Below are 21,267 nucleotides of genomic sequence, written 5' to 3' on the forward strand. Positions count from 1 at the left end.
TGCAAATGACATACGTATCCAATAAGGAGTCAATATTCCAAAATATATGAAGAGCTCATACAACATACACCAAAGAAACTCAAATGATATAATTTTTAAAATGAGCAGAAGACATGAGCAGACTTTTTTTCCAAAGAAGACACACAGATGGCCAATAGACACATGAAAAGATACTCCATATGACTCATCATCAGGGAAATGCAAATCAGAACCACAGTGAGCTATCACCTCACACCTGGCAGAATGGCTAAAATCAGAAACTCAAAAACTAAGTATTGAAGAGGATGTGGCAAAAAAGGAACCCTCATGCACCGTTGGTGGGAGCCAGCTGTGGAAAACAGTATGGAGGTTTCTCAAAAAATTAAAAATAGAGTTACTGTATGATCCAGTAATTCCACTACTGGGTATTTGCCCAAAGAATATGAAAACACTAATTTGAAAAGACATATGCACCTCTATGTTTACTGCAGCATTATGTACAACAGCCAAATTATGGAAGCTGTCCAAGTGTCCATCAATAGATGAATGGATAAAATAGTTGTAGTGTGTATATATATGCATATATATATATTTATATATGTATATATATATAATGGAATATTACTAAGTCATAAAAAAGAATAAAAGCTTGCCATTTGCAATAACATAGATAGACCTAGAGGGTATAATGCTAAGTAAAATAAGTCAGAGAGAAATAAGTATCATGTTATTTCTGTCATATGTGGAATTTAAGAAACAAAACAAATGAACAAAAGAGACAGGGGGGCATAGTCAATTGAGTGTCCAACTCTTGATCTCAACTGGGGTCTTGATCTCAGGGTCGTGGGTTCAAGCTCTGTGTTGGACACCACACTGGGCATGGAGCCTACTAAAAAAAAAATAATAAATAAAAAATAAAGCTTTATATATAAAAGAAAAAAGAGAGACAAAGGGGCAGCTGGCTGGCTCAGTCAGTAGAACATGCAATTCTTAATCTCAGGGTCATGAGTTCAAGCCCCACATTGGGTGTATACCTTATTAAAAAAAAAAAAAAGACAACCCCCTCCCAACAAAACAGATTCTAAAGCATAGAGAACTGATGGTTAGCAGATGGGAGGGGAATAGGGGGATGGATGAAATCGGTGATGGGATTAAGAGTACGCATATCACGATGAGCACTGAGTAATGTATGGAATTGTTGAGTCACTACATTGTGCACTTGAAACCAACCTAACACTGTAGGTAGAATTATAGCAACTGCTATACCATGCCTTTGAGTGACTCATCTTTGGGTGCTCCCTTGTATAGGCATGATGCACTTGTTAGTGAACTTCTGTTTGATTTCCTCTTGCTAATGTCTTTTGTCAGTCTAATTTACAAGGCCGGGTCAATGAACTTAAGATGGGTAGAAGGAAAACAATTTTTTTTCCTCCTTTATATCAGCAACCAATTCCTTATCCTTTATGTAACTAAAATAGTCAGCATTCCTTAGTGAGGACCCAATAAACTAGCCTATGACACAGTCCCTTATAGCTATTCTTCAGAAGTTTGTCTTCTGGCCTTTGGCCAGTTGGGTCATTGGGTCTGACCCAAGTTTAGAGAAATACTTAGAAACATTCATAAGCAACCAAAGAGGGTTCCTAATGATACATAGTCTGGTTACTCTGATTTGCTGAGCAAAATAAACAAGTGAATAAATGTATGAAAAGCTGCTTGTAAGACATGAAGTCCCCAGTGACTTGTCTTTGCTGGCTTTTGAAAGGAGAGAAAGACATAATTTGTTCCCACGTGGGCAGTGTTCATTTTCTTAGCTCTAATGTAAGGACGCAGGTCTGAACCAAACTGCCTCCATGACAGGCTTCAAGTTTCCCCTCTGATCTTGGAGTCCTAAGTGTCAGTTTCTTAGAATCATTAGACAATGAAAGGGCACAGATTGCTCAACCAGGGACCACCCTAGCAACACCCAATCAGAAGCGGCCAGCTAAAATGCTTAACTGTTCCTAAGGGCAGGCCTAGAGATAGAAGTTATAGATAATCACTTAGTGCTTAAGGCTAGTTACACCCTAGGTGAGGGTCCTGGGTCTACTCTTTAATTGGTTAATACTCTAAAGGTTGTGATTGGGTCCCGCCAAAAGTAAGGAACACTCTGGACAACGTGTATGGTTAAAGTTACTGCCAATAATGTTAGGCGATAATGATTGGACCCCGGTACCTATGTCACAATTTCCTGTAACTCCCCCTTCCCAAACCCATAAAGGCTCTACCCCGCCTTTGTTCGGGGCTCTCAGCACGGATCCACTGCGCTGGTGAAGTCTGTGAGCCTGAGTTTAGGCCTGGCGAGCCTAAGCCCATAATAAAGCCCTTTGCTTTTGCATGCATGACTCGGTCTCCCTGGTGGTCTCTGGTTTTTGGGGACAGTATTGAAATCTGGCATAACACTAGTATATTATTACAATTGAATAGCTTTATTTTCAAGATTTTCTTTTTTCATTTTTTTTTTTTGCGTATGGACATATCCTCCAAATATTTTAGACACTTTATTAATGAAAACCGTTAAAACGTATGAAGCGCTCAACAAGCTAGATCCTGGTCTAAGTGCTTCCTTTGTGTTAACTCACTGAATCCACACAATGCCATGAAGTAAATACTATCATTAACCCCAATTCACAGATGAGGAAGCAAAAGCACACCCACATTAAGTCACTTCGGTTAGGCTGCAAGCTGGAACCCGGGCCACCACCCTCTGCAGCAACTCAGCTCTAGTGACAAACAAGTGGTTGACCTGCTGGCAGAAGGCTCTATTTATAAACAGGACTTAAGTCTGAGGCCAAGAATTAAGTGAATTTCATACAATCAGGAAAGCAACTAAGTGCTAGCAGCTAAGAACTCAGTATGAGTACTTAAGTTACTACCTCTTGCAATCTTCCCCAAAGGGAATGCACGGGTCCTGATTCCTGGCAACTGAGCACACATGTTACTTACTCCGCCTTCAGCGCTGGCTGGTGGAAGAACTGAGGCCATACTCAGAATGTGTCATTGGGCTAATTTTATTCTGTAAATAATAGAATAGCTGTTTACAATATGTTAAAACATCCCCACCTTTTTCCAGGCCTCCTCTGACTCCTTCTTATTGCTCCATCCGAATACTTTCTTGGTCACTCCCGACCAAGAAAATTCTAGTCTGAGACTAATTTTAGTCCTGGTGAATGACAAGACTTTTCTGCTCAGACTGTCTGTGTATTACTTGTGTTACCTTGTAAAAGTTCTACTCACTTTTACAAGGAGTCAAAGATACACAACACACCTAAGTGTTTTTCAAATGACAATTCACGTTTTGGTTAATATTTACTCTGGGGGCACGTGGGTGGCTCAGTCGGTTAGGCGTCGGACTTTGGCTCAGGTCAGGATCTTACTGTTCATGAGTTTGAGCCCCGTATGGGGCCCTGTCCTGACAACACAGAGCCTGCTTGGGATTCTCTCTCACCTCTCTCTCTCTGCCCCTACCCTGCTTGTGCTCTCTCTCTTAAAATAAATAAGTCAACTTAAAAAAAAATTTACTCAGGCAAACAGTTCACTTTAGGTAAGATATTAGAACAAATTACAATGGATAAGGAACAATCACAAAATATAAAAAAGGTCAAAACCCCCCAAAAAACAAAGAAAACAAACCCAAATCAAAACATTCTAAAGGCTTTGAAATGTAAATCTGAAGCAGGTTGGGTTACAAAGGTACCAGCAGGGGTGGGAATGTTAGTTTCCTCAACTTCATACATTCTTTCTTTCTTTTAAGCAGTTTCTTTCAGTAAAACTGGATCTTTCTCCCCAGGGACCACAAATATCTGATTTTTGTCCTAGCCCAGATGGTGGAGTACAGGGACCGTCAACAGAAGAAGAAAGAGATCCAGTAAAAATAAAGGTCAGGACAATGCAGGCGCCGGTGCCGCCCGGGTTGGTAACAGCTTGAGAATCTGTCTCAAATGCCACGCTGGAAAGAAAAGTCACATCTGCCTGGCGGGTCCAGCAAATGTTACAGTGTTTTCCTGCACCCACCTTTCGGGACCTGTTGAATGTCACTCTTCACCACATTTACTCTGCATCAAATAGTTAAGACAGAGCTTTCTCATTTCGGAGTAAATGACCATGAGTAAAGACGGTCATGCCTTGAACATTTAGCAAGGGGGAAATAATTACATTACCTTGGGTGGATTGCCCTTTCATGACCGTCAGACAGCCTAACAGAGGAAACAAGTCGGAACGCTAAGGACAGATGCTGAGACACATCAAAAACTGCTATTACTAAAGAATGAAGGAAAGCCTTAGCTTGGGGCGGATTTATATAACCAGATGTCAACCAACACAGCTTTCACAGCCTCTTTCTGAACTGCTGACAGAGCACCAGACATCTGCCGTGTTTGGTGGGAGAGCGTGACTCTGGCTGTAGACACACTTGAGTCTGAGGCTAGTGTCTGCTACTTACACAGTGGAACCAGAGCCAGGTTAGCCTGTCCGAGTCCATTTTTTCATCACTGGGGACAATGCTTTTCTCTTACTGGTCGGGTGAGGATTGAATGAGGTAAGCTAGGCACAGTCTCTGATTTATCAACAGTGCCGTGGTCTCCTGTTGGTTAGGTGACCTTGGCCAGATTGTCTAACCTCACAGCTCCCTCATCTGTCAAATGGGGATAATTCACACCCCCCAGGTTTGCTGCGACACGCAAGTCCGTCAAGTGGCCATCTAGTATACAGTCCGAGCTGTTACTGCTACTTATGTTGTTTGATCCACATTCAAATGTGTTCTTTCACCTTCAGAGATGGAAATCTGAAACATGTAATCCCCTAAATAATAGCAGTTCCTTAGAACTGATAAGTGGAAGGCGTCATCTTGAATACGCACCAGCTACTTCCTGGGCAGGAATGAAAAAATGGACTTGGACTAAATTGTTTTGCCTCATGTGATGATTAATTAATAGCAAGCCGTGTTTGCTCACCGTTTATCTCCAGGGAGCTCTGGGCACCATGCTGACTTAATCTTCAAAACATCCTGGCAGAAAGGAGCCGATGCATGATTGGATCACCATCTTCAAGATGATGAAGGATTGCTGTCTGGATGGTGACCAGCTGTTTCCACCACAACCAAAGCCAGATAAAGAGTCGGCAGGCCTAAGTCCTAGAAAAGACTTGGGTTAAACCCTGGGAGATACATCTTGAAGAGGTTTCCATCCAGGCAGTATTTCGTTTCAAAGCGCTGAATTATGTGGCTACTATTGAATTATAGTTTCCCACTGGCAAAATGAAGACACAGATTTCTCTACAGTATATACACAACTTGGCTTAACACCTGGGTGATTCCTTTGGGCGGGTCTTCCCCTGAAAGGACTCCAGCCAATTTCCATGCCAGGTTATTTGGCAGTTTCCCAGGGACATTCTGGAAAGGCTCAAATGAGCAGGTTATCCCACGGTTGAGTGAACTTTAAGCAGCTAACCCAGATCCAGCCTGAAGGTGAAACAATGGAATGGGGTTGTTTAGCCACCTGGGCTCATGAAGAGTGCCGATGGCCTGAACATGGGCCCATGTCATTAGAGCAGTTATAGGACCTTCAGAAGTTCAGACTCCTCCACCACCTCCTCAAGCAGTCAACAATAGTAATAATGACTACACACTGCCTTCCTATGGTTACCATGGTGATGGGAATGGTATGGTTGGCAGCAGGAGCAGAGGGGAAGCATGAAAGTTGGCATCAGCCACAAGCACCAGCCAAATTCCACTTCCTCCCCAATGAGAGTCCAGCGACAGGCCGATGGGAGCAGCAGAGCCCAATGGTGGTAAAAAAATCAAAACACTAGTCACCAGCACCATCCTTCGCCCAGCTCCTGAAGAAGGCCAGCTACCTTGTTTTTGATAGGCGTGCTACTTAGGAAAATGCTTCTCAAGTTTTAACATGCCTATGCATCATCTGGATACCATTTTGTTAATATAGATTTTGATCCCATCAGTCTGGGTAAGGATCTGAGATTCAGCATTTCTAGAAGCTCCCTGTACAGCAGATTGAGGAGCAAAGTCTTTTAGACTTGCATGTATGAGAGCACCCTAATGAACAGAAGCTTCAACAAGACAGAAGGGACTCCTCCTTTATGTAACCCTGCTCTCTGAATTGGTCAGTCCTGGGCTTCTATTGCTGGCCCAGGCCTGCTTTGTTTCCCTGGGTCTACGGTCTACACTGGACTCCCTTTTCTAACCTGCAGTTTAACCAGAAGCAATCAAGAACGGGATGGCGTGCCCTTCCCTTAAAGGGTTCAATCCAGAAACTGCACATTCCCTTTCCACTCCCACTCTGTGATTCTTTAGTCACATGGCCCCATTCAGCTCCAAGTAAGGTTGGGAAATACTGTATTTTGTACATATTTTATGCTGTGTTCCCAGGTGTCCACAGAAAATTCCATACCAAGGAAGGAGAGAATGGGTATCACGGGGCGCTAACAGTCTCTGTGACAGCTGGGAATAAAAATAATAGTAATAGTGCAGTTTTGGGGGTGATGGTGGGGTTCATTGAGCATGGCCAAGAAAGAATTCTTTAAGACATTTTTGGTGCAAAAGGTGATTTTATTAAAGCACAGGGGCAGGGCCCTGGGGTTAGGAAGACCTGCACAGCAAGTGTGTGTGGGGCCACCATTTTATGGAGTCAGGAGAGAGAGTCTAGAGGGCGTTTCCAAAGAGGCTTTCCCATGCTAAAGACTCACGGGAGGCCTAGCTATTGTCAGGCTTAGGTTGTTTTTCCCTTTCGCAAAGCATTAAGACAGTAGGGAGTTGCTGGGCTTTAGGCCATTGATGGGATTGTCTTTTTCCTGTAAAGACAATCTCTGGTAGAGACTCCTATTTGTTTTTTCTGTTCTTTCCTGTTTTGGGGTAGTGGGAGTGCCCAAGGAAGATCACACATGGATACTGTACACAGGGGTGAGTGGTGTTAGCCTGCACTTTGCCTCAGTTTGCCCAAGACCCCCTCAGTAACCATAATCGTTATTGAGTACTTACTGTCTGGCCAGCACAGCATTATTCGGTCACCACATTTAATCTTCACCAGAAACGCCATTGGGAGGCACTATTATTATTCCCATTTACAGATAAAGACATTGAGGCTTATAAAGAGGCTCAGTAGCTTGCCACCGTCATACGGCTGAGGCAGAGTCAGGATTTAAATCCAGGCACTGTCACTCCAGAGCCTGGAATTTTAGGAGCAGGGGAAAGACGGATTATAGAAACAGCAGGTGGGGCCAGGCCATTTCAACCCTCAGAGGTGCCCGGCAGTGGGAGGGTGTGGGTCAGGAGCCTGTGGGATGAAACCCTGCCACTTGATGGTGCAAAAAATCTTGTGCATTCCACGAGAAAGACGATGCTTACCTGTGACAATGTATACATTGTAGGTCCAGAGGCTGGAGGATGAAGGCAGGCCAGCTGTTCTTCTTTGGAGTTAGATTATGAGTCCCCTGATATCTGAGGCATGATTGTCACTTCAGGCTACACCAGACCTGAAAGCCGGATGGTCTGTGGCCCTGCTGTCTCCCAGTCCACCTTCCCATCCCCGCAGGGGACACTACTCTGAATATCTGGTACATTTGTCCTAGGAGAGCCACAGCTGGCCAGAACCAGATGGAACCACTTCTTGTGTCAGTCACAAGTTAGAGGACATTTGAAAACTGTTTTCCCAAGTTCTACCCCCTCCTTCTTCTTTCCATGAAAAGGGTTTTTGTTAGTACAGCCTTTGTTTGGGGATTCAGTTGATAAAGGGACCATTTTATTGTAATGAATTACTGGCGAAAGTGGTGCCAGAAATCCTAGTGAGAGGCCAGCACTCTGGCTTTTAGTCAGCAAGGTGAATGGAAACAGCTACTGGGCGTCTGTATCAAGGGCACTTTGGAGTTCACTGCCATCAGCAACTTCGAGTTCAGTTGTTGGTTGCCTTTGAGTTTAGCGGGGGCATTCAGAGAAAGTGCTAACAATAAAATATAAGACTCTTTTCTTTATCTATGAAAAATGTCAAATGGGCAGGAACTGTTAGCCAGGACTTTTACAGAATGAGCTCTTTCTACCTATTATTAAATTGCTAAATCTCCACTACAAAGACTGAGGTCCCTGTAACAATTTCAGCTTTCTGAATCCCTGAAAAAGCCAAGTTTCTCCATTGAGACAACTGAAAGCTGGAGGGAAAAGTGAAACAGCCACGAATAAACCTCTGACTTTGTGGGACTCACATGGTCATGGAATATTTAAAGGTTCTTTAAATGAATTCTCTTCAGATAGGGCTCAAGGGACTTTGGAAAAAGATGCGAAAATACTGGTAAGCCAAAAGACGTACATTCTAACTTGCTTTTCTCCCATGTCTGCTACATGCGGTGCCAACATAAATTTGTGAAGACACATGGATTGACAGTATATTTTCTCCATAATCTCATATGTTGTCTTGTTGAGACTCCATATTTAAAGTTTGCAAGATGAATCAGCATTTCTCGGAAAACCTCTCTTAAAATACGACTCTGTACAAACAGTGGCAAGGAATGAGGCACTTAAATCAATGGACCATGAACTCTTCAGAGTTCAAGGAAATCATTAAGGGCTGATAAAATCAATACCCAAAGTTTGGGTATGAAAAAAGGTACCCCTTGATGATGTTTGAAGGCATGCAACACCAATCAGTTCTAAGCGACTGAACCTCAAGTATTGATTAGGAAACAGGTACCCACAGGCCAGGCCAAGCTGTCCAGCTTGGGAGTGTTATACAGACCGGTTCCTACAGATCTCTCTGCAGAGTAAGGTGAGCAGGGGTATCTTACCATTTATGCCCTTCAAAAACAACATACACTTGTTTTAAGAAAGGAAAGCAAGTTTCCTTGCTTCTGTAAAGCAAGGATCGGGAGATCTGGCCTGTTTACCTCACAGGCAAGGTTATGTGGCATCCTTCTAAAAATGCTGTACCCATAGTCTGCTGATGGCATTACTATGCAGGGGGAACCGTGTCCTATGTGGCCAGTGGGAAGGAAACATCTGTTTATAGGCAGAGTTGATGGGTGTAAAAACCTCCCTTAAGTGTTACCTTTCCCAGGCATGATGCACTCACACAGATTCTGTACACTTAGAACACAATTATAATTAATCATTTTCATAACTGGCATTATTAGTATTCTCTTCCCCATTTTGCTATAAAGCCAGCCACAGGAGCCAGGGACTTTGACTTGTTCCAACAGTGAATTCCCAGTTCCCTGGACTGACTAGGCACACAGTAGAGAAACAGAAGGTGCATACATGGAAGACAATTGGCTTATATACCCCAAATTTGCCCTTGTCCTCTGACTTTCTGAACTTGGGGTTGTATGCACTTGGCTTTTAGGAGGAGAGAGAGTGGCTGGGATGCTACAGATGGGGTCAGTTCCTAAGGCAGCCAGAGAGGCCAAGGGTTTCTCTGTTAGTGATAATACTTCCCAGAGTATTTATAAGTCTACAGCCAGCAAAGATTCATCACCACTTGCAGCAGCCCAGTACTCTGAGACCAGTTTGGGGAGGAAAAGCAAGGATGTGAGTCCATCTTTTTACACTCTGCAAAATCCTTCAATTCGCACTAAAGTGTGACAAGAGAACATCCAGTGTCTTTTTATTTACTTTTAGTAATCTCTAGACCCAAAGTGGGGCTTGAACTCCAGACCTTGAGATCAAGAGTCCCATGCTCTTCTGTCTGAGCCAGCCTGGCCCCTTGAGTATCCTACCAGATGAGTCATATAGAGAGGACATTACTTTGTCATCAGGAATGTCAAACAGTCCTCTTCTCTTGAGAAAACACCCCCGGAGAAAGGCTAAGAAACACCTGCTGACCAATACCTAAACAGAGAGCTGTGAATTTCTGGAGGCTTTGTAGGTTAAACAAGGAAAACCATTGTCCAAAAAGTACATTTTGCCAGCATTTCCCTGGACATGACCCCTCCTAGCTGCAGACAAACACAGGAAATACTGCCCGTCACTAAAATGAATAGAGAAAGTCAGTTTTCCAACTTAATGAACTAGAAGTCCTCTTTTCACTCACAACAGTGAAAAGGGCAAGAAATGAATGATCATTGCTTTGATTGTGTGTTATCTTCCAAATGTTCATACATTGCAAAGTTTTTTTCTCAAGATTAAAAAAAATGTTTATTTATTTTGAGATGTAGGGGAGGGGCAAAGAGAGAGAGGGAGAGAGAATCCTAAGCAGACTCTGCACTGTCAATGTGGAGCCCAACACGGGCTTGACCCCAAGAACCATGAGATCATAACCTGAGCTAAAATCAAGAGTCTGACACTCAACCGACTGGGCAGCCCAGGTGCTCCTGATATATTACAAAGTATTCGTCATTACGCCATTACAATTTCTGTCCCAGTTGTAACTGACTTTTACAGAAATCACCTTCTATTTCTTGGCAACTTTATAGAATTGATAGAAAAAATGTGTTTCATAATCCAAACTCCAGACTATGGAAAAATAGCTATTAGTAAGGGGGATGTTATTTTACTTTTCCTTGTTCTTTATTTTTTAAAAAACAATTTCTTCCTCACTTCCCGCCAAAATCTATACACCTTTCCCATGTTCCTGGCCTCCAAGAGTATAAAATCTATAAGATGAGATTCTCAGAAGCAGTAGCCCTAGCCCAGTATTGTAAGAAGTGCTTATCTGAGGCACTTTATTTTTTTAATGTTATTTTTAAATATTTATTTATTTTTGAGACAGAAAGAGAGAGAATGAGCAGGGGAGGGTCAGAGAGAGAGGGAGACACAGAATCCAAAGACAGTTTCCAGGCTCTGAGCTAGCTGTCAGCACAGAGCCTGATGCGGGGCTCGAACGCACGAACCGTGAGATCATGACCTGAGCCGAAGCCAGATGCTTAACCGACTGAGCCATCCAGGTACTTCTATCTGAGGCACTTTAAATTAAAACAGGAAAGAAATCATTATTTCAGCAAACCCACATTTACAAGGTGGGATCCGATGTCTTTAAGTGGTCTGAGTTAAAGCAATATTGCACTGGTCAGGCAAAGTAAATCAAGACACCTCCCAAAAGGTGGTAGAGTAAGAAAAATGCCAATTTAATCATTAACTTTAGCAGGCAAGCAATTTGTAAACATTCAGTAGCGGCAGCATCCAAGTTACAAACGATTTAAAAAGAAACCAAGATTAGTGATTATAATCGTTCCTTCCCTTTCCCCAAAAGAAAAAAAGAAAAAAGATCTGGAAATGAACGCCTGAAAACACTACATAAACATGGAACATTCAGTTACGTCTTCTATCAGCCTTCTATGCGTCCTCTCTGTGTTTTATTTTTAAAGATGTATCTACTCCTAAAATGCATTATCTTGCAATAACTTGTACGTGAGGGTTTGCAATCTAGGAAGTTGTTCCTGCACACGGATGTGCACGTATCACCTCAGTTTAGATCCCGTTCGCGAAGGGGATGTTTATGTCTTGATTCAATGCTTCTTTCACTTCGAGTGGCAGGGTGTCAAAAAGATGGTCTTCCACGACAAGCCCGCTTTTCTTGAGCAGGCGACACTGGCCCAGCTGGGCTGGCAGGCGGTCCAAGCAGTTGCCTTTCAGCTCCAGCTGAGTGAGTTGGGAGAGCTGACCGATCTTCTCGGGGAGGAAGGTGACGCAGTTTTGCCCCAGATTCAAAGTCCTCAACTTCACGCACTTGAACAACTGTTTTGGCAGAATGTCCACTTTGTTCCCGGTGATATGCAAATGCTGCAGGTTCTGAAGCAATCCTATTTCTATGGGAATCGCCGAAATGTTGTTGTAGCTCACGTCTAAGCATCTGAGTTTCTGTAAACTGAACACTGCCACCGGTAAGGATTCCAGCTTGTTGTTAGAGAAATAAAGTGACTCCAAGTTTTTGACGTGGGTGATGGAGGGAGGAATGGTGGCAATCTTATTGTGCCATAATTTTAAACACGTCAGTCGTTTTAAATGCTGGAAACTGATGATCTCCTCAATTGTGCGAATGTTATTCGATTTTAAATCCAGTTCCTGCAAATTTGATAGGCTGAAAATGGCGTGGGGAATCCTCTCTAGCTCACAGTTCTGAAGTTCGAGCTCGGCGACATTCATCATTTTCTTAAGGCTGTTCAGTACCAAGAGTTTAGTGCCGTCATTGTGAATGACTAACTTTGTAAGATGCGGAGCCACATCTGTAATGTTGGAGGGAACTTTGGTCAAATTACTCTTCACATGGAGAATCTTAAGGTGCCGCAACTCACGGAGAGATTCGAGTCCAATCATCTTATTGTTTTCAGAGTTCAAATTGCCTATCAAGTACAACTCTCGAAGGTTTTTGAGCAAATATACCCAGGCAGGAATTTCCGCCACGTCGGTGAACTTCACGTGAAGGCATCTCAAGTGATCTCGGAGAAAGCTAAAAGCAGTCTGTTCAACCTTTGCAGGGCAGTGGCAGAGGTGAAGCTCTTGGAGGTTAGTCATCTGAGAAATCTTAGCAGGAATTTTAGCTTCCGGAATCAGTTCAAGTTTGAGCACATCCAGGTCTGTGAGGTCAAAGACAGCATCAGGCACGCCGGACAGCATAAACAGATGCAGCTCCTGCTTGTCCTGGGTGTTGCGGGACACGTGCTGCCTGAGTTTTTCAAACGTCCACTCATGGTTCAAGCTGATTTCCCTAAGCTTATTTTCACTGACTTCCGACAAGAACACACCGAAGCGCTTTGAATAGAGCTGGTCATATTGGTCTACCATGTGTAGAAGGAACGCAAAATCATTCTTGACATCTGGAATGTCACTGAAACTGCTCTCTTCTCGGACTTTTTCGAAAGAATATTCCTTCAAAGGTATCCTGAATAACCAGAAGAGAGTATAGAGGCAGATAAAACCATAAACACAAATAATGGATATGTAACTGATGAGAAGCTTTTTCAGCATGTAGGCCATGTTGTGGGTGCACTCAAATACCTCATAGCCAGTCAGGTGCTCCACTTTGGGCTTGCAGACGTGTTCAAAGCTGATGGCATTGACAAAGTTAGCAGTATAGCAGAGGATAAAAATGAATTTGGCCGTTTTGATAAACGTTTGGACCACGTAGAGCTTATAGATCAAGTCACTGTCTTCCACGTGAGCACGGAACTTCCTTACTTTCTCGAACAGGGCTTTGGCCTGCTCCCCATCCTTTTTGTCGAGGATGGTCATGCTGGGGACTTCGATCACAGGCTTCTCGGCTGAAAATCTGAAGCCTGTTTTGTTGATCATTGGGGTACTGGCACTGGGGCTCCCTTCATCACTGCTGGTAGACACATGCTTTGGTAGAGTCTGGGCACCTGTAATTCTCTGCTTGTTTTCCTCCGAGTCTTCACACGCTGTCTCAGACAACGCTTTGGTAGTCCACGGAGATTCAAAGCACTTTCCTAAGATTGAAACAAAATGTTCTACTTTTGAGCACGTTTTGGGATATTTAAACCAAAAGTTGCTACTGACCATGAGAATAATAGTATGTATAAGAGCAAGGTATGGAAAGTACTTCGAATACCACGGAAGGGCCAGATGGTAACACATCTGATTAATAAATACGTATTGCTGGAAATCCAAGTTTGTTTTTCGGCCTGTTGGATCCTTCTTCTCTTTCTTTGTCTCCTGATTTGGAACTGCCGAATCTGTGTGAGGGTATGTGGCTCTGAGAGGTATGTCAGGTGTCACAGCAGATGTGCCAAAGGAAACGTCACTTGTCGTCCGCCCATCTCGGTCTTGGTCAGTGGCTGCTTCCATCTTGGGGATACTGGGGGTAACATCGGCATTGCCCGGTGGGGTGTGGGCCTTTGAATTTACAGGCGATGGCAATACTGGCAAGCAGACCACCTGATCTTTGGTAAGTTGCATGGTTCCTGCAAAGATGGCTACCATCAACATCACGACAGCCAGGTAATCCATAAACACGTCCCACCATGGTTTCAGGATTCGGTAAGTTGGTTGAATGTCATTAAGTGAAGCAACTTCCGCAAGGGTAAACATTCCTAGAAAACAAAAGAACCAAAGACTTTATTATAACAATACAAGCGAAAACATTAAGTGAGGGAAAAAAATTAAAAAACCAAAAAACCAAAAAATCCACAACTCTTCACTTACTCCAAAGTAAAGTTTGCTCATCCACGTCCTACCTTTTTATCTAAGATAGGTGTAGTAGAAAATAAACTAAAAGGGACATATACGAGAAAAATCACGGTGTGTTGTAGCAGCTCTTCTTTTCTAGCCCAAGAGAAAATGAAAAAAAAAAATTGGAGGGGAACAAAGAGCGCCTTCTAGGTAAGAAATCACAACAGTTTTGTTGAAGGTCTACAAGGGTTAGATTAGAAATGGGGGCGGGCGGGAGGGGAGTTTGAGAGCTATTTTAGAGACAGAACTGAAAGTCTTGTAACTTCCTGGACCATGGAGGATATAAGAACAAGATGGTATTTGCTGTGGACTGGACTGATTTAAGGTTAAGACTGTGGAGTTTTAGGGAGAGGAGTGAGGACTTCTATTTTATACAAGCCAAAACGGAAGTGTCCGTGTACACTACACATAGCCTTGTATACCAGACTCAGGCTTACCACTTACTACTGGTGTGATTCTCCAAGCCTGGGGATGATTACTTCTAAGGGTTATTTGGAAAGCTTAAGTAATGACTATAAAGCTCGTAGCAGACCCTTTGGCCACAAGTATTTGTTAGTTTGTTATGTTAGCTCTTATCGCTCTGGTGGAAATGTGCCACGGACAGTTGAAATTAAGGATCCAAAATTTAAGAGGAGTCTTAGCATACTGTACATACTTGGGCTTTATCAATAGATGTAGCTGAAACTCACGACCTGTGGAAAGCACATGGACCAAGAAGAGGGCCAAAGACACAGGTGGACTGATCAGTGACAAGACACCAAATAGGTCAAGGCCAGTAGGACCTTTGATCTCTACCAATGCGGGGGAGCCCAGAAGCGATGACAGGAATTCTGGCACCAGGACACGTGAAAACGTGGTCACCATTCACTGACAGCTGGCAGCGTCAGAGTCCTGACAGTATAAAAGAGTTAAGAGTTCCAAGGACAAACCATCCTGGACATAAGCAAGAAACACCAGAATGTTTATAGGGTAAGTAGTGGGAATGGGTTTCTGTAATCATATATGTCAAATAGGTGTTTATCTTCTTAAATTTGAAGATTCAATTTCTTTATTGTTTATTATTTTAGAGAGAGAAGAGCGAGGGGCAGAAAGAGGGAGAGAGAGAAATCTTAAAAGCAGGCTCCACGCTCAGTTCATAGTCCAACTTGGAGCTTGATCTCATGCGCCTGAGATCATAACCTGAGCTGAAATCAAGAGTCAGACGCTTAATCGACTGAGCCACCCAGGGGCCCCTGGAAGTTTCAACGTCTTGAAAAGTAACGTTACTATGTTCTCAGGATGCTCTCAGGTTCCAACGTTCATACATAAAATGACTTACTTCTTTGAAAAGCTAGTAAAAAACAAAAAGATAGAAGGCCAGGCAAATATCTAAAGTTCTGGGAATACATTACTATTTTAGTCTATGTGCTGCTGAAGTGAGCACATGGGAATACATTATTTTTTTAAATAAAGGAAAGAAAGATTTTTATCTTGCAAAAAGAGGCCTGGTATGCTGTGTTGAAAAGGATTGAGGCCGACTCTGGCTTTGGCAGGAAACAGTGTTACAGGACAGGTAACTAGTGTTTTCTTTGGATGACATCAGTACTTTGATTCTGCTTGTTCTCTCTGTCTTAGAGTAAATCTCTGAAAGCTGGGGCAGACCATGCCTTGTTTTTTCTGAAACTCTCCACATACCCAGTACTGTACAGAGCAGTCACATAATTTTTCTTAATACAATACAATGAATATCTATTCAACTGTAACGGCAATTCTCATGTTTGGGATTGTTGTGGTTTTTTTGTTTAAAAAAATTTTTTTTAACATTTATTTTTGAAAGACAGAGCATGAGCAGGACAGGAGCAGAGATCGAGGGAGGTGCAGAATCAGAAGCAGGCTCCAGGCTCTGAGCTGTCAGCACAAAGCTCCATGTGGGGATTGAACCCATGAACTGTGAGACCATGACCTGAGCTGAAGTCAGACGCTTAACCAACTGAGCCACCCAGGTGCCCCTTGTTTGTTTAAGAGTGTGAGCACACAAACAAGCATGGGAGGGGCTGGTGGGGGGAGAGGGAGAGAGAGGGAAAAGAGGGAGAGAGGAATAAAGAGGGAGACGGGGGAGGGGGAGAGAGAGAAAGAGAGAGCACAATTCTTAATGAGGCTCCACACTCAGCACAGAACTTGACTGGAGGCTTGATCCCACAGCCTTGGGATCACAAGCTGAACAGAAATTGAGAGTCAGATGCTCTGACCGACTGACGCACCCAGGCGCCCCTGCAGTTTTCTTTTTAAATGAAATGTCTTTTATTTAATCAGGTAAACATAAGTCCAATAATTCCAAATACAGCTAGACTATTCTGTTGTACTCTTATTTTGTGAAAATTGGTAGAAATCGCATTTTTGATTTCAGGGCCTAAGTATGAAATGCCTGGGACCCAGTCTTTATTTAAAAAAAAAAAAAAAAGAAAGAAAGGTCAAGGAGGTGGGAGACAACATCCCCACTGGAATCCCTTTATTCTGAGCTCCAGTATCTTGTGTGTGTTCCTGGTTTTGTGAGTGGCTGGGGATTTAAGCAAAAAGCATGGTTATTGGAAATGCACAGCGGGTCAAACTAAATGAGAAACCGTTCACCCACATGTCACGCTGAGCTCTCTGGTCCCTGTGCAGGGTACACAAAACACAGCACTGCACCACAGGTTACGGAGTGACTCTTACTTCGTGTACAGAGACTGCAGAACGTACCTCACAGGGTTCCTTCCTGGCAAAGAATATCATTCGGTCACACCCAGGGACCATGGTTTTAAAGGGCCATCAGTATAAATAATAGGGGAAAAAAAAGATTTTTTTTGGGGGGGGGCACCTAACACTTCTTTCTAATAAGATTTTTCACTATTCTTCAAATAGCTGTATTGGGCTCTAAAATAGATAAATAGGATGTTCGGGCTGGAGGGCCGAGGGGAGAAGGGAATTTTGAAAGTCGCCCTGCTGAGAACACTGCTTATTTCTCTGCTAAGCCCTAATTATTACACCTGGTTTCTCTGCCTCCAGGCTTTATTTTTATTTATATTATTAATTATTGTTACAGAAGTAGAGTTGACACTAAGTGCTCTATTAGTTTCAGGTGTGTAAGATAGTGATTAACAATTACACACATTACGAAATGCTCACCATAGTAAGTGTAGTTCCCATCTGTCACCGTATGTCACCATGCAATGTTATTACAATATTATTGTGGGCTTTTTTTTTTAACGTTTATTTATTTTGAGAGAGAGTGTGTGAGCAGAGGACGGGCAGAGAGAGATGGAGAGAAAGAGAATCCCAAGCAGGTTCTGTACCATCAGTGCAGAACCCAATGCAGGGCTCAATCCCATGAAATATAAGATCGTGTCCTGAGCCCAAATCAAGAGTTGGATGCGTAACTGCCTGAGCCACCCAGGTGCCCCTGCTGTTACAGTGTTAGTGACTGTATTTCCTACATTGTATTTTTCACCCCTGTGACCTATTTTATAAACTGAAGGATACTCCCTCCTCTCCTTCGCATAGTGCAGTCCTCCCTGCACTGCCGCTCCCCTCTGGGAACCACCTATTTGTTCTCGCATTTCTCCGTCTATTTTTCTGTTTTTTGTTTGTTTTGTTTTTTAGTTTCCACATATAAATGATATCACATGGTGTTTGTCTTTTTATATTTCCCTCCATTCTTTTTTTTAGTTTGAGAGAGAGAGAGCATGCGCACGCACAGGGGACAGGGCCAGAGGGAGAGTGAGACAGAGAATCCCAAGCACGATCCATGTTCAGAGGGGAGCCTGACATGGGACATAACCCGACGACCCTAGGATTATGATTGAGGCTGACTGAGCGACCCGGGTGCCCCAGTGTGCCTCCATTCTTGACCTCCTTCAATCCATATCCCACCTGCTGCTAGCCCTTTTGGTTAAACTCCCATTTTCCCAAGATTCTCTATGCCCTAGGTTGGTAATGTCATCCAGTTTCTCCAAAAAGCCATCCTTCCTTGTATTTAGGTCCTCCTGCCCATTGTTTCCTCTACTTCCTTCCCACTTCCTTCATGAGACTATCAGGTTTCTATCACTATATCTAGGAAGCCATCCCTGACCTCTAGTCTTCTGCAATGTGTTCCCACAGGACTCGGTACCTCTACCTAGGATAGCCCTTATCACATTGTAATGGGCCAGCTGATTATCTGTTTGATCTCATACTAGACTTAAAAGTCAACAGGGTCAGGGATGATGCCCATCCTCCTTATTCCCATAGAGCCAATGCCTCCACATCGCAGGTGCTTAATCAAGGAAAGATTATACGGCTTGTGATGACCACCTTCAGCCTCCTTTACCTCCTCCTCCTCAAAATTCTTTAAGGACATTATTCAACTATCTACATATGGTATTTGGCATAAGAGCATTTTATTAATCTTAACTGCCACACTGCAACTTAGGCCTTTAAGAATAAAAACCACAAGTCAGACGTCCACATAAAAATAAATAGCTAAAAACACAAAGTAAAGAAACTGTGGGATCCTTGTAACCAGTGATATTCTATAGCTGCTGCAGTTTCATTCGTGGTTTTAGAGCTCCTGAGGCTCAGACTCTGGACAGGCTTTGATGCCAGGAGAGAAAGAGGAAGTCAATCACTTTCTCAGAGGAGGAAGAACAAGTTAAAAGGAGAAGAGGGGGCATTAGAGTACAAGAACTTCACAATGACCCTGAATGGTCACTAGCTCAGCCCCATGTCACGCCAGGGTGACACCAACAGAACAACAGCGATGGCATGCAAGGGTGAGCTCTCCTCCAGCATGCTGTCTTCTCTGCCCCGCCCACCAAGGCTTCCGGGGCCGTTTCCTCCAGCCCACCTCCCTTTCTCCCTTGCTGTTGACTCCTACTTATTTTTCAAGTCTCAATTCAAGTACTACCTCTTTCCCCCAAACTCCTGCCATATGGTCTAATAATACTCTGTTGCCAATGTTTGTCTCTTCATCTAGATGTTGAGCTCCTTATGGGTAGAGACTGTGCCTTATTACTCACCTTTGGTCCACTGTGACCTATCTGCTCCCCTCTAAAGAACAGAGAAGGCATTTAGTGATGATGAGAATAATAATGGCAGCTATTATGGGCCGCCTTCCTTCCATACACCAAGTACTGTACTGGGAGCTTTATATCTGGTATAACTCCCTGCTTTTGTGCAGGATGTATTCCTTAAAATGAATGCATGAGAGTTTAGAGTTTCAAGTTTTGGAGGCTGAGCGAACAGTCCCACTTCCAAAATCCTAATACCATAAAATCCACAAGAATTCCTAAAATTAAAAAGACAGATGATACCAAGTGCCAGTGAGGATGTGGACGATTCAGAACCCTTAAACACTGCTGGCAGGAGTATAAATTGGTATAACCATACTGGGAAACTTTTGAGTTAATATCTACAAAAATGAGATATGTGCATACTCCACGACCCAGCAATTCCACTGTTCAGTATATACCGATGAGAAATACATATCCTCATCATAAGGCATGTACAAGGTCATTCACTATCTGCAATAGCCCCTAAACTGGACGTTGGCTAAATGACCACCACCAGTAGAATGAAAAAAATGAAATGTGGCATATTCACAAAGTGAAGTATCAGGCATTACTGAGAATGAATGGTCTGGTTACATGGGTCTGCCCAGTTTATGAAATGTGATCTGTACACTTAGGCTATATGCCTTTTGGGTATATATGTTGTAACGTCAATAAAAAGTTTCAGAAAGAAATGGGGAAAGATGCTGTGGCACAGACAGCTGCCTCACAAATGTGCAGTGATAGCGGGCTGAGGCTTTGCCTTATTCCCACCCCAAGGGACACGGGCTGGCTGGGGTCATAGGCCAGGGAAGCCCGTAACCCTCTGGCAGCCTCCCCTCACTGCCTATCCTCCGTGGCCTGGGAGAAGCACTCCTCTCCCTGGAGTACAAAGGTCAGCATCTGCCACAGAAAAGAGGGTGCGTGCCGTGAGCGGGAGCCCCGGCTGGGAGCAGCTGAACGCGCACAGATGGGACAGAGTGAACACTGTCTGAATTCCATCCAACCTTCACAACACGACTCTCGTCTGCTGAAGTGTTGTTATTTTCCCCCGACAGATAGAGGAACAGGCTTGCAGGAGTTACGCTGTGGAAGTCAAATAATTAGTGGTGGAGTCTGGATTGAAAAATCTCATCTAGGGCCAAACCGCATGTTCTTTCTAGCAAACTACCCTGCCTCTCTTCTTTACTTCTCATGTTTGCAGCTTGCAAACTACTTCTCTATAAAGTTCTTTGGCCGATTTGCACAGTAACTCCCAGTGAATTAGGCATTACTGTTGCCCAAAAGTATGTGGAAACCTGAGGCACAAAAAGCTTATATGAGCTTCCTGGGTTGATTAAGTGACAGGGCTAACAGAATCTTTCGTCTCCAAATCTCATTCTCTATCACACAGCCTTCCAAAGGTTACGCTGTTGGCAAAAGGTTGGCTGCTGTAGGAAGGAGCCGACCAGAGTCCTTGGTTTTGAGGACACAGAGGAATGAAATTATGTAATCATTACCTTCCTTAAGGTAACCTCTCATGACATTTGCTCAGAATTCAAGAAAACCATGAGCGAGGCACTGCAGAGGGGAATACAGAGATGACCTAACTCAGTCTGTGCCCTCAAGGAGTTCCCAGTCAAATGGGGATGACAAGCAACAAGTGTGCTATTACAACACGGCCGAAAACTGCTCTGACCGGATTAATACAAAGTACAGGAGGCACGGGACAAACCCATGTCTGCATCTGATAATTGGGAGGGGTCCACAAAGAGGTGGTTTCTAAGTTGAGATCAGAAGGAGACAGACCATCACGGCATGGTGGGGAGGGCAGGAAATACAATTTTGACAGAAGAAAGAAAAAGTGCAAAGGCATGGAGATTTCGAGAAATTATCTGTTACAGAAATGACAAAGAATCTACAAATAATTGTTATCCCATTATTAGTCTCATATTCTTCTGTACAGATATCACATTTTATGGTAAGTCACAAAATGGAAACAAACCAAGGCATGGATGGTTTAAATACAGTCTTAAGGAAGTGCCTCGGCTACGGGGCAGGAAACCAGTACTTTCCTGGAATGTCAGCCACTGGATAGCTCTTATC

The 21,267-nt window shown here is 43.4% G+C and overlaps 1 protein-coding gene across 1 annotated transcript in view; it reads right to left on the minus strand.

Moving 5' to 3' along the window:
• Window positions 1–11,058: 11,058 nt before the first annotated feature.
• Window positions 11,059–21,267, minus strand: part of LRRC8D (leucine rich repeat containing 8 VRAC subunit D) — a 94,622-nt gene continuing 84,413 nt past the window's right edge. The window contains exon 2 of the mRNA XM_029949142.1: window positions 11,059–14,001. Coding sequence (XP_029805002.1) covers window positions 11,423–13,999 — 2,577 coding nt within the window. The 5' untranslated portion in view covers window positions 14,000–14,001 and the 3' untranslated portion in view covers window positions 11,059–11,422. The remainder of the gene's footprint in view (window positions 14,002–21,267) is intronic.

This window comes from Suricata suricatta, chromosome 8, assembly GCF_006229205.1.
Source record: "Suricata suricatta isolate VVHF042 chromosome 8, meerkat_22Aug2017_6uvM2_HiC, whole genome shotgun sequence".
Lineage (NCBI taxonomy): Eukaryota > Metazoa > Chordata > Mammalia > Carnivora > Herpestidae > Suricata > Suricata suricatta.